Here is a 12,691-nt window from a genome sequence, read left to right as displayed (position 1 = left end):
AGACAGTATGAAAAAAGAATGTAAAATGGCTTAATAACAGTATTTTTTATTGATTACATGTTGAAATGATGATTCTTAATATACTGGGCTATGTGAAATACATTATTAACTTTATTTGTTTCTTTTAAACTATTTTACTGTGTCTACTACAAAATATAAAATTACGTATCTCACTTGCATTACATTTCTATAGAATAGGGCTGTTCTATACATTCACTGTGCTGAAAACAAAGGTGTATGCATCAGCCAAAATGAGAACTGTACACTTAAAATGAGTCTGATTTATTGTACATAAACTATGCCTCAATAAAAGTGATAAAAATATTAGATCGGGTAGTATATATATATATATATATATATATATATATATATATATAGATGTATGTATATATATATATGTATATATATGTATATATACGTATATATATGTATATATATATATGTATACATATATATATATGTATATCTGTGTGTGCTAATTTGTGTGTATAAATGATTATCTCGTTGCTGACCTTTCCTTATCAATAATCAGAAATGTAAAAAAAAATTCACAAGGTATAGACATGCAAAATTAACTGTTCCTCTTAATAGTTAATACACTCAGTTATATTACAGTTATTTAATGTCGGCCTCTCCCACTAGCTATTGAATTTCTTGAAGTTAGGAATACTGTCTTGTTCATGTCTGTATAAGCCTAGAACTTAACATAGTAAGTTAACCCTACTACCTCCTCTAAAAAAAGTAAATAAATAAATAAATAAATCTAATTACCATCCTCCCCCCACCAAAAAAAACAAACAAGTAAGCAAACAAAAGCCACAGCAAGTTAACACAGCACTTTATCAATGTTTTAATATGCAAAATTATCCCAGACACTTTATATACAGTCTAAATCCCACAAAACCCCTGCAAATTTGGCATTGTTATTTGGCAGTCTCAGTTTTCAGATGAAAAAACTGAGGGTCAGAGGTCAGAAAGGTTAGGGTAACTCACCAAATATCCAGAACTAGTAAGTGAAAGAGCTATGTTCCAAACCCACACTGACCTCAACTCCAACACCCTTTCTTCCACACTATACCACCTCTCTAGGTGAGCATTTCATAACTGTTTGATGAGTGCCTGAATCAAAATAAAGATTAGCATTTAGGGGCAACGGAACCACAGAAATTTTCCTGAACTTTTAGTGTTACAGCTTCATAGTCTTTGAACGAGTCCCCTCGAGACAGGGAGCAACTTGGCAGCTCTTCCCAGAAAATCAGGAAGCATGAATCTAGTACAAAAAAAAATTCCCTCCTAATTAAACTTCCCATTTGGGAGTCTGAAGAAGAAAAATAACACAGAACAAAGAAAATGAGAAAGAGAAAAAAGGAAATGCTGAATCTGCTAATATACCTAATTAATGAGAAAGAATCAATCTAACAGTTAACTTCAGCATTCAAAAATGAAAAGTTAGGAGATCCTAGAGAGGAAGTTTCTAAGTCTTTTGGAACTCCTTTTTAATTAGGCTCCCAATCTCAGCATTCCTGTTTGAATAATCCATATCTCTGGTTATTTATTCAGCTCCCCACTGCTGCACATTTCCAAGCCATATGCTACAGGAATACATCACCTCGTATTTGCTCTCAACCATCGAAAGACACTGGCAGTTCAGACCTTTAAGAAGCTTAGAGAAAAGTCCCTGCAGAGTATAGTTTTAAGGTTAGAAGGCCCAGGAAGCCAAATGCATCTTCTTTATATGCTATTTGCTTGAGAAAAGGTAGGTCATTTCAACAAAAGGACAGGCAATTAGAAGGGTAAATGAGACAAACAAACAAAAGACTCAAGAGAGTAAAGCTAGCAAAAATCAGCTGAACACTGAAGGCCTCTGAATAATTCCAATGCTGCTCTCTGCACTTTAAAATAAAATTTTTAAAGCAATTCCAAAAAGGAAGATTTTCCCATCAATCCAAGGTCTGGTATGTACTAGATAAATGAGGTCTACTGTGCCCCCACCCCAGCTCTACACAAATCTTTAAAGAGAAGATATTTTAGAAACATAAACCTTTATAATCCTAAAAACAAAAATAGTTTTAAGTATAAAAATTGTAGAATTTGTCATTGGGGAATTTGTTATAATAACAAAACACTGGAAATAACCTCAATATCAATAACAGAAGATGATGAAGTAAGCTATATTCCCTTAGAGTCCATTATGCAGTTATTGAAAACTCTCAGGAAGATTATGGCACAGCACGGGAAACAGCATGTAAGTTTAAAAAAAACAGTATAGAAAATTACATGCGTGGTAGGCCTAAAAAGCTGTTAAAAACAAGAAAAGTTACAGAAAAAAAGACCAGAAAGATTATGCATCCAAAGTTGGGTTGTGTTTCAGTAACAGAGCTATTTTTAGGTTCCGGATGCAGGAATTCTGTCTTATTTATTTCCGTAGAAGCTGAGCACTTAACATAGTACTTTATCAGTGTTTCTAACAGCAGTTTTGCATGTCTATATTGTAAATTATATTTAGTAGATATATATCAAATTTATAAATAATTTTTTTCAAACAAGTAGTTTAACAGAAGTTTCATTGTATGTGAATACAAGTTTCAAGACGTGGACTCTGGCTCAAGTTCATAAAGAATAATCCCATAATGATTAGTCTTCCAACCATGCAAACATGCTCTTGCATGTCTCAATTTAAAAAACTGTCCATTGACACTACAACACCTTCACCTCATTTCTCTCTTTCCCTTCCAAGCTAGATTTCTCAAAAGAGTTATCGGTAACAAGTTACCTCCTATTTACTTCTAACTTCAGGACTCTGTGAAATATACTAACATGGTATCTACTTTAAATACTTTAAGGAATCAAGGCATAAATAATAAGATACACAAGGAAAGTACCATAAAGAAAAGTTCTAGAACTACCTTGCACACTTTCATGTTTCCTATGCCAGGCACACATCACATGCACAATTCATTACTGAAAATAATATATAATGAAAATATGTACAAATGAGAAATATGAATGACATTCTGCTGTTAATAATAAAAATACAGACAAACATATGGCATAGATAGGTCTACATGGGATATAAAGAAAATTGAGTTGTTTAGAAATTAATATAGGATATGTCTGGAAGCTAATGACTACAGCTCCAAAAACCTATGCATTAAGAGAAGAAAAAAAAAGCAAAAAAATATTTCCCTTCAATGGGACACAATAAAGGGCCACAAACAGACCAAAATATACTTTTTATTCATCCAATCTAACTTTAGAAAAGACTACACACATACCTGAAAACTTTATTGTTTTATATATCTAGGAAACTTAATGGAATAAAATATCACAGCTACACGTTCTCAAATTCAGGTTAACAGTGAGGAGCTGTTCAAAAAGAGATGGAGAGATAGGAGATACGAAGCATACCTGAGCATGAGATTCATCAGCTGAAGACCCTCGCCCTTCAGGAAGCGCTCACGATTGGAACTGAGCATTAGGCAGGAGCAGAGTGAATCGAACAGATTCTCCATCATCTCCTGCTCCTCAGCGGTGCTAGGATTGTGTCTTTTAAACACCTGTAAAACAAAGACATCAGAAAGCACAGAACCATAAGAGAATGTCTTTTCATCAACCAGCACTCAACAATTTCCAAAGCCTGTCTGTCCTGATTACGCCCAGTTGAAGAAACAGAAGCTTACCAAACAAAATTCTCATCAGTTTCCATTTTAGAGAAACTGGGTTTTCTGATTCACAGGTATTAAATAAATGTCTTGTTCATGTAAAAACCAAAACTCTCAACTGACCATTGTGTCCATGAGTGACTGACAGTTGCAAGGAGGCAGAGCCCCACCCAACCACAACCCATCTCCTCCCCTTCGAAAAGAAACCACAATCCAGAAGGGCAAATCTTGGCTCGATAATAAGGAAGAGTCTCCTAACCATCAGGGCTGCTAAACTGCCTCGTATACCAGTTGTGGCTCTAAGTCATGGGAACAGCTCAAAGCACAAGTTTTGTCTTTTCCAGAAATATATGGCATGTGAAAAGGAAAAAGCCTTTTAACAGTGTATGCATATCCATACAGTCTCTTACAAAATGATCAATAATCTTGCAAGAATAGGACTAAGCACTTTCCCAGAACTGGAAACAGATTCACAATTCAAAGCTCTATTTTTTTAGGATGGAGGCCAAGTCACTCAGGCTGCTGGCACCAAAATGGAAGCTGTATGCAAACTGACATCTCAGACACTCCCAACACTCTCAAGATTTAATCCAAATGATCTATTTTCAGTCCTGGTTTGGGAATAGTACGGATGAGATTTGTTAGAAAAAATCCTAACAGTATTTTCAGAACGCCAGCAGAACATCATTTCAACTGGATTTATATTTATTACAATGAGCAAATGGCAATTCCTGATTCCTTATTCCAACCTCCAATGCCACATCCTTCCCTCCCCTCTTCTGTGACCTCTATCCCATTGTATTGGAAGTTGTACTCCTGGAGCTTATCTGGATCCTAAGTGAACTAACTCCATGTTAGCAGCAGATTGACAGGAAAGAAAACGAATAATCTTTGGAGTGGGTCAACTGAAAACAATTTGGTATTCTTGGCCCAAGAACATACACTTAAGCAGGAAGTACACCTCTTTTAGACTGACAAATATCAAAAGTCCTCACCAGATACACAGTGATATCTGGTTATAAAAAGCAAATGACTAAGAAAAGGAGACAAACCGTGTACCTCCAATGTAGTCTCAAACCTGCCAACATACCCCATATGGCTTGCATCATATGGCTTATTCCTTCCCGAAATTTCCAGCTCCACCCCCCACTTAAATAAAGCAAGCCATGTATCTTCATGGCAGGCAGGAAGCATAAGAATTACTCACGGATAACTGCTGAAGAAGCACATCGATTCCATCCAGCTCCCCAAGCAATTCCCTGTTTTCTAAAAAGGGGAAAAAATAGGAAGAAAAAAAAATGAAGCTAACTGTCAGATTTTACAGCCGTCTAACACTGATACATCAGCAAACAAAATCAATACACCCTGACAGAGTACAAAAGCTGCACAGAGAGTGAGAGGGAGAGCAAGGGGATGCCAAAGGCAAGAGAGCTTGCTGTCATGATCTGAAACAAGCCTGGCTCCTATCCTAACAGTATATCAATACCAAGAGGGAGCCTCACCATCGTTGTCCTGGAGCAATATGGCCAGCACTTCACTACAATACAGTTTGTTGGCATCGAAAGGCATCTTTGCCTGTGGGGAAATAGGAGAAATGAGAAAAAAATGTTAAGGGGCCTTGCTTCTTTCCCCAGGACAAATTTCTCTTAAGTACTAAGATCTGAATTAGAGAGAAGCATACGTTAGAAAAGGGAAAAGGCAGGTTAAGGGTTACACAACGTCTGCCTCTCCTCTCAAGAGACCAGACTCAAGTACCACATAGTAAAACCATAAATGGTAGAAGTACACAATGGTTCTCACACTCCTACTGCCCAGTATGAATGTCACCTCCTCTGTGAGGCCTTCCCAGATTTCCCATTTTGAGTTCAGGACTGTTGTCTAGCATATAGTACATACTCAAATGTGAACTAGATGAATAATGGAAGTTTTGAAGTTTTAAGGCTAAAATCCATGAAACTTCATCATAAGCTACAATCATAAAATTAGGCTACAAATTAGCAGATAGATGATCAGAGAGGCTGAAAAGAAAGCAAGTACTTGTTTAGATTAGTTGAATGTCTTTATAACAAAGTAGTTCCTTTTGGATTTTTTTAATGCTGAAAATTTAATTTGAAACCATAAGCCTATCTGTTCGTGGACCATAATCTGCCTACTATTTAAAAAGGAAACCACATTAAATATGCAGAAATGTATTAATATTTTAACACCCAAATTACTATCCACAATTCTTCCCCTGCAGCATGCTCTGCTACTTGGAGTTGCAGAGGGGACACATCTACTGCAGAGACTATCTTTCATGGCCATCCACATTGCTGTTTCAGTAGCGACACTCAAGGATCTCTCCATTAACAATGCCCCTCAGATAAAGGTACACAGAGAGGAGCAAGCCTCATTGATGTGTTTTTATATACTGTACCCTTGATCCTTTAAATGCAGACACCTAGACAATGACTGTTAATCAGCAGCAGCCTCGCTACTTATACAAGTTTTTGAAATGACAAATAATTACTGTACCTGGAAAGGGAAAGTGTTTATCCTGGAGCTAACACCTTCATCACCTTAGCACCGTTCACAGTTCTGTTTGGACATTGATTTTGTACTTAAGAGGGAAGAGTGGCCCTTAATGAAGCAACACACAGCATCTTTTCAGTTCTCTTTGCACGTCTTCCTCATCATGCCTAAGTGCACCCCATGGGATTTCAGAAGGCTGACCAGGTATGACCCATCTTAGGTTGAAAGATCTGTAAATACAAGGTCTTACATGTGCTGACTACAAGGTATACTCCTTGAGCAAATTTAAGGCCTTGTTTCAAGAAATTCAGGGTAACAGCCAGGGTTTAAATGCATTTTTCACTTTAAGAAAAATAGTTTTATGCAAATCAAAACCCAATAGTTTAAAGCCAAAGGGTGAGCATCTCTATTGGAATGAAGGATTTATTAATGAAATTACTTCCTCAAACATTTAAGTTACAAATATTGCTAGTTTAAATGATTTAAGCCATACCAGCTTATACACAGCTTTTCAAGGGTCAGGGTTCTTGTTTGAAACAGGTACACTTAACTGAAAGAAACCAAACAACATTAGGCCACTAGAGCAATAGGCTTTCTATGGTTCCAATGCCTCTTGTCCTTTATTTGACTTTATAAACTCCTGTCTCCAAAGTAGGAGGGAGGTTTCCTCTTTTTTCAACAAATATTTACTGGGCATTTGCCATATTTAAGACAAAACAATTGGAAGTGATAGCAAACAGAGGCGATTTGAATGAACATGGTCCATTGTCATGGCATTTTTTAAAATTACACTGAATTAAAATCAATTTTATCAAGTAATACAGTCATGTTTAAAAAATAAGGACATGAACCTGGGATCAGACACACCTAGATTTAATTCATGAGCATGCACTACCTATGTGACACAAGTATGCAGTTCCCAAACTATGTGCCAAGATCCCTGGGACATCATACTGAATTCACAGGGGAATTCACAGGATTTCCAAGGAAAGCACAGTGACATCCAATATCTGTTGAATAGTGAGTGCATTAACCACTAGTTCCAGGTACACTTCTTTTGATGACATCCTAGCTTTGTGAAGCTGGGTTTCGGTGGTTGCTGTGATAAAAGAACTGTGTGAAAATCAATGTGGAATAGGAATGAAGGTGGTGGTGTTTACTCTGATTCCAAGGTTTTAGAAGTTGTGCAGTACTCAAAAGGTACACATATCTACTGCTAAGTAATTGTGGTATTTAAGATGAAATAAAAATGCTTTTAATTCATGTATATTATTTTCTCAAATAGATACTAAATTGTTAGGACATAAATATGTATTAAACTGTTTGGACCTAATTCCTTTAAATGGGACTATTAGGTCCTTTTTGGCACAGGACCCTGTAAAAACAAAATTACTAAGACACTAATGGCACCATAAATTAAGAATGGTCATCTACCAGAAATTGACACCTTGTAATCGACTGTAGTTTAAAAAAAAAAAAAAAAAAGAATGGTCATCTATGACCAAAGAAACATTTCTTGGTCTCAAGTTTCTTTATCTGTAATATGAAAATAACAAAGTAAGAACTTCTTTGGAGAGTTACTATGAGAATTAAATAAATAATATGGAAGTACCTAACACACAGTAGGTACCACAAGTTTTTCTGATGTCTGGAAATTAGAAATATTCAGGTTAAAATCTCAGTTCCAACAGTTACCAGCTATGTGAGCTTGGCCAAGTTACTCTGCCTCGCTAATCTGATTGGTATCTCCTATGTTAAGCAAAGCTGTGGGCTAGATGGGGAAGAAGGAGACTAATCTTTCATGTCTAGCCAAAGACAAAAGTCACCAAGGAAGTTTTATTTCTGTTTAAATCTCAGTTAGAGATGACAGCCTCCAACCCTGCAAAACACCAAATGCCAAATTACAAGGGCATTTAGTCAGAATCAGCAGACAGGAGAATTCATTTAACAGGTATAAGGTCTCTTGGATTTTGCAGAGTTAGCCAATAAGGGTTGGGGCTTCTAGGGCTCTCTTCTATCCAGGAGCCTGGTGATCCTAAATCTTTCAGCTGTCAGAGTAATTACAGAGTCAAACATAGGTTTGTACTCAGCATGTACTAGCCTTGAATAAAATTAAACTTCACCTTTTTGGGAACTGCTGCTTTTTTGGAAAGTACGAGACAATTATGCTACCACCCGCAGCGAGAAGCTGCAGGTTATTTCTGCAGCTCACCTCTGGTACCTGGAACACACACGGCACGTTCAGACACATCTATAGTCCTGTACAATCGTTAAGGCAGCTTGTGCCCTGCACAGTCCCAACTCTTGGTCATAAGAGGCTAAGGACTTAGCATCAACCAGTTGTACATGTAGTATAGTATAGCCAATTCTCAATTCATGGGCTCAAATGCTGAATATGACAACTGTTTTGAAGCAGTGATTTAACAGGGGAACAAAAAAAGTCTTCACTTAGTTTCCTTAGAAAAGAAAAAATAAAACTTTTGGTTTTGCTGTTATTGTCAATAGTACACAATATCCTACAAGTTTGTATTCCCCATTGAAAAATGAACTATGATGCAGCATCTCTCACACTACTGCTATCTGCCACTTAATGAAATCTTCTGCAATGGGTTTCATCCTCATTAGCACTACAAATTAGTGAGGTTTCATTTAGAGAATGAAGAAATCCAAGAGTATCTCTATATACTACTGGGCTACCAGGACAAAAAGGAGACTCAATGACGTGCCGCTCGCTTAAGAATTACTCAAGGACTACTGAATAAACATGGAACAGTCCGTTACATAGCAAGGTTTTATCAAGCAATGTAAACACTAGTACTCTATGATGGAGGTTCTCAGACTTCAGTATGCATCAGGATCACCTGAAGGACTTGTTAAAACACAGATTGTTGGCTCTTCCCCAAGCTGGGCAAGATTTGGTGGGTCAGGGGTGGGTTCAAGAATTTGCATTTCCAACAAGTTGCCAGGTAATTCTGGTGCTCCTGGTCAGGAACCACACCTTGAGAACAACTGGGAAGAGATGCAAACCTGATGGAATTCCAGTCCCTGCCCTTAAGGAGCTTAATTAAGGACCTTTGAAGAAAGACAATGAGTACACAAAATACATAAAAGTCTGCCAGGTGATGAAGAAAAAATGCTCCATGAGGTAACTGTCACACAGTTACGGGTATATGTTAGAACCCAGAGCTGCCAAATTCCACAGGAGAACCAGTAGAAAAAAACAAAATGGTTGATATTCAGAAAATAAAGAAGGCAGAATGGGTTGGTGGCAAAGCAGAGCTATGGAAAGGGTGCCTGAAGAAAGTGTGGAGGCTTGGTTTTTAATCCTAGCTCTATCTCTAATAACTACTATGTATTTGGGCAAGGTACTTAATCTCTATAGGTCTCAATTTTAAATTTTTTGTCTGCAGTAGAAATTATAAAATTCTTTTCAGTTCAAAAAATGATGGAGGCTACATGGAAGAGTAGCCTTTTAAGCTGGTTAATGAAGATTACGTATAACTTAGAAACACATAACAAAGACAGGAGTCATTCCTGGTGGAGGGAGGAACATGAACAAAGACAGATACAGAGATCAAAATAACTGCTGACCTTTGCGGAGCAGGGGATAGATGAAAGAGACGTGTCAAAACCGAGAAATGGAAGGGTCAGATCAGGCCAGGAAAAGGGGCTTTAAAAAGTAGGCACAGAGTAGGATCTGATGTAGAGGGAGGGCATCAGCATCACTGCAGGGAGGTCCTTGAACATGTAATGGCACCATGAAAATGGAGATTTAAATTCGTCTGGAGTAGTACAGAACAAAAATAGGTAACAAAATTGTTCACATCTCTAGAGACCAGTAGATCTTAGTGAGGGCTGTATATTATAATCACCGGTGGAACTTCTCTAAAATACACTAAAGACAGAGACTGAGACAGTAAGTCTTGGAATCCATATTTTTTAAAGTTCCACTGGTGAAAGTAAGGATCTGGTTCCAGTACTGACTCTGATTCACCATGATGTTTATGATGGTGAAGATTACAACAAGCACTTTCCCAGATTATGAGAATTAGGAGCAAGGCATTGCTTCTAAAAACATGCCTTCTTGCTGGCCTCACCCTTAAGCAGGACCTTCTCTCATTAATGTGGGCAGCACAGGATTCTTCTAAGAGTACTGGCTTACTAGTAAAATAACCAAATAGTATTTTAATGTTTAGATATCCTAAAACCTTGAAAAACTTTAGAGGCAGCAACATGGCTATTTATGCCCTGAGGATTACATAAACATGATGCTTGAAAGGCATGAGTCCAAAGCTTGCTAGACTACCAAATGGGCCTCTTTAGTACTCTCATAAGGGTAATGGAATCCAAGCCAAACACTCAAAGGTCAATTTCCCTTTCTGTTACCAAGTCACAAAAAGACTGGCAAGTTTCAACACCTTTCAAAAGGCAGATGAAGCCTTACATTCTGGTTTAATGAAAGATCCTCGAGTCAGTATCAAGTCTCAAGTAACAGAAAAATTGGTCCTGACTTTACAGAGACAAAAATTATTGGATTATTTTGTATATTTTAAGGTTGCAGCACCAACCCATGGCCACCTCATCACAACTCAGGTCCCTGCCATTTACCCCATCCCCTTAACTCTATGCTCCAATTTCCTCTCCCCTACTCCTCACTCCCAAAATGTGTCAAGGCTTTGGAGAACAAAGATTTGTTGAATATTGAGAAAAGAAGAAACTGAGGGAGGTGTGAAGGTAATTACATGGGGAAACAAGTCTAGTTCTAAAAACAAAGGACACCAAGACTCATGAGAGGAGGTTAAAAGGAAGCTGCATGACAATGAATGAATGAACCAAACCTGATTTTTTCCTGGAAGGAAAGGCAAGGGTGTGTGTGTGTGGGTGGGGAGTTGCAATCTACTGAGCTATGCATTAAGTTTAGACAGCCAGGCAAATGTGCCCATACCCACTGACGGTAACATTTAGGCTAGCTGAATATCCTCAAGTCATGTTATGTATGTTATAGATTTAATGGGAACAAATGTTTAAATAAGTAGGACTGGAGGAAGACTCAGACTGTCAGAGAGGGACGGAATCGTGGGGCATTTGATATTTTAGGCAGAATCTTCTTCCTTAGTCCTGCCAAGAAGCTGGGGAATAAGTCTGATCTGATGCATCTCAGACTGTGGATCTCTATGATCCTCTGAGCACAGCAAGACCATGACTACTTAGAGAATTATTCTAGCTACAATCTAGTGCCTCCTTCTCACTGAAAAGTTGGGAATCCTTGCCTGCCGAGACCATTTCAGTAGCATACAAGCAGTTCAAAACTGCCTCCCATCGCACCTTTGATTAACCCTATTTTGACAGAAGCTCCTGCCTCTCCCTTTCATTTATTCATTGGTACAGCACTAAATGTTAAGAAGATGGTCAAAAGAACCATGCTAAGAAGGAAAGAGGATGAATAATTCAACAGAGATATGAACAAAGGATATAAACAGAAAACTAAAAGAGATGAATACAAATGGCTAATAAACAACTGGAAGCCAATATACTTTTCTCAGTTTTAAAATTCCAAATTAAAATAAAATTCCAGTTTTCACTTATCAGGTTACCAAAATTTTAAGTCTAATAATACCCAGTGTTGCTAGGGGAAACAGACCCTCTCAAATTGGTGGGACAACTGATAGAGGACAATTCTGCAACATCTACCCAAAATGTTAGTGTGTATACCCTTTGACCTACCAAATCTACTTTCAGGAATTTATCCTACAGATAAACTGCCACAAGCGTGCAAGAAAAAAAAAATGTGCATGTGGGGATATTCACCGCAGCACTGTTTTGCAGTGACAAACGTACAAACAGGGGAATGGTTAAATTAATTCTAGTACAACTGTAAAATGGAATACTAGGCAGCCATTAATTCAGTGAAAAAAATCAACTTGCAAAAGAAAATACTGTGTAATTCTATTTGTGAAACACAAACACTCCTATTTACACACACACAATTTCTAGAAGGATAGATAAAATACTGTTAACAGTGGCCGACTCTGGGAAGTGGACCTAGAGGGAATCAGCAGAGGGAACTTTCATTTTCAGTTTTATACCTTCTGTACCACATGAATTTCTACTGACAACATGTTTCTATTATTTTCAAGGGTACTAAAGGCTATTTTAAAAACAAACAAAAGAGGAGAAGCAAAAAAAAAAAAAAAAGAGGCAAGAGGTACCAAAAGACTCCCAAACCAGATCATAAAGCCCAGGAGTAACAATCTGTGCCAATGACCCAGCATGAGCCATTCCCAGAGCAAGAGGAGGTTTGAGGTGTGGTCACCCATGGCCAAACTTACCTTCAGCCTCTTCAGCAGCCACTGGAGAAGACCCTGCTGGGCAGCCTCTGTACACATCTCAGGCCGGAACTCAGCCATGTTTTCCACAATAGCTGAAGAGAGACAGACACCGGTAATTTGAGAGGGCAACTTTGTTTCCATCTGCAACAAGCTTCAGTCCCACCACAGGCATTTTATTCCTCTTCCCAC

At 37.8% G+C, this 12,691-nt stretch overlaps 1 protein-coding gene across 2 annotated transcripts in view; it reads right to left on the bottom strand.

Moving 5' to 3' along the window:
* The window catches only part of CTNNBL1 (catenin beta like 1), a 144,454-nt gene that overhangs the window by 69,700 nt on the left and 62,063 nt on the right, over positions 1 to 12,691 (bottom strand). For both annotated transcript variants that reach the window (XM_006202556.3, XM_072944208.1), the window contains exons 7-10: positions 12,503 to 12,594; positions 5,165 to 5,237; positions 4,870 to 4,928; positions 3,409 to 3,557 (exon numbers count right to left, since the gene is read on the bottom strand). In XM_006202556.3, the coding sequence (XP_006202618.1) occupies positions 3,409 to 3,557; positions 4,870 to 4,928; positions 5,165 to 5,237; positions 12,503 to 12,594 (373 nt within the window). The remainder of the gene's footprint in view (positions 1 to 3,408; positions 3,558 to 4,869; positions 4,929 to 5,164; positions 5,238 to 12,502; positions 12,595 to 12,691) is intronic.

Source organism: Vicugna pacos, chromosome 19 (genome assembly GCF_048564905.1).
Source record: "Vicugna pacos chromosome 19, VicPac4, whole genome shotgun sequence".
Lineage (NCBI taxonomy): Eukaryota > Metazoa > Chordata > Mammalia > Artiodactyla > Camelidae > Vicugna > Vicugna pacos.
This window is presented reverse-complemented; position numbering and strand designations above follow the sequence as displayed.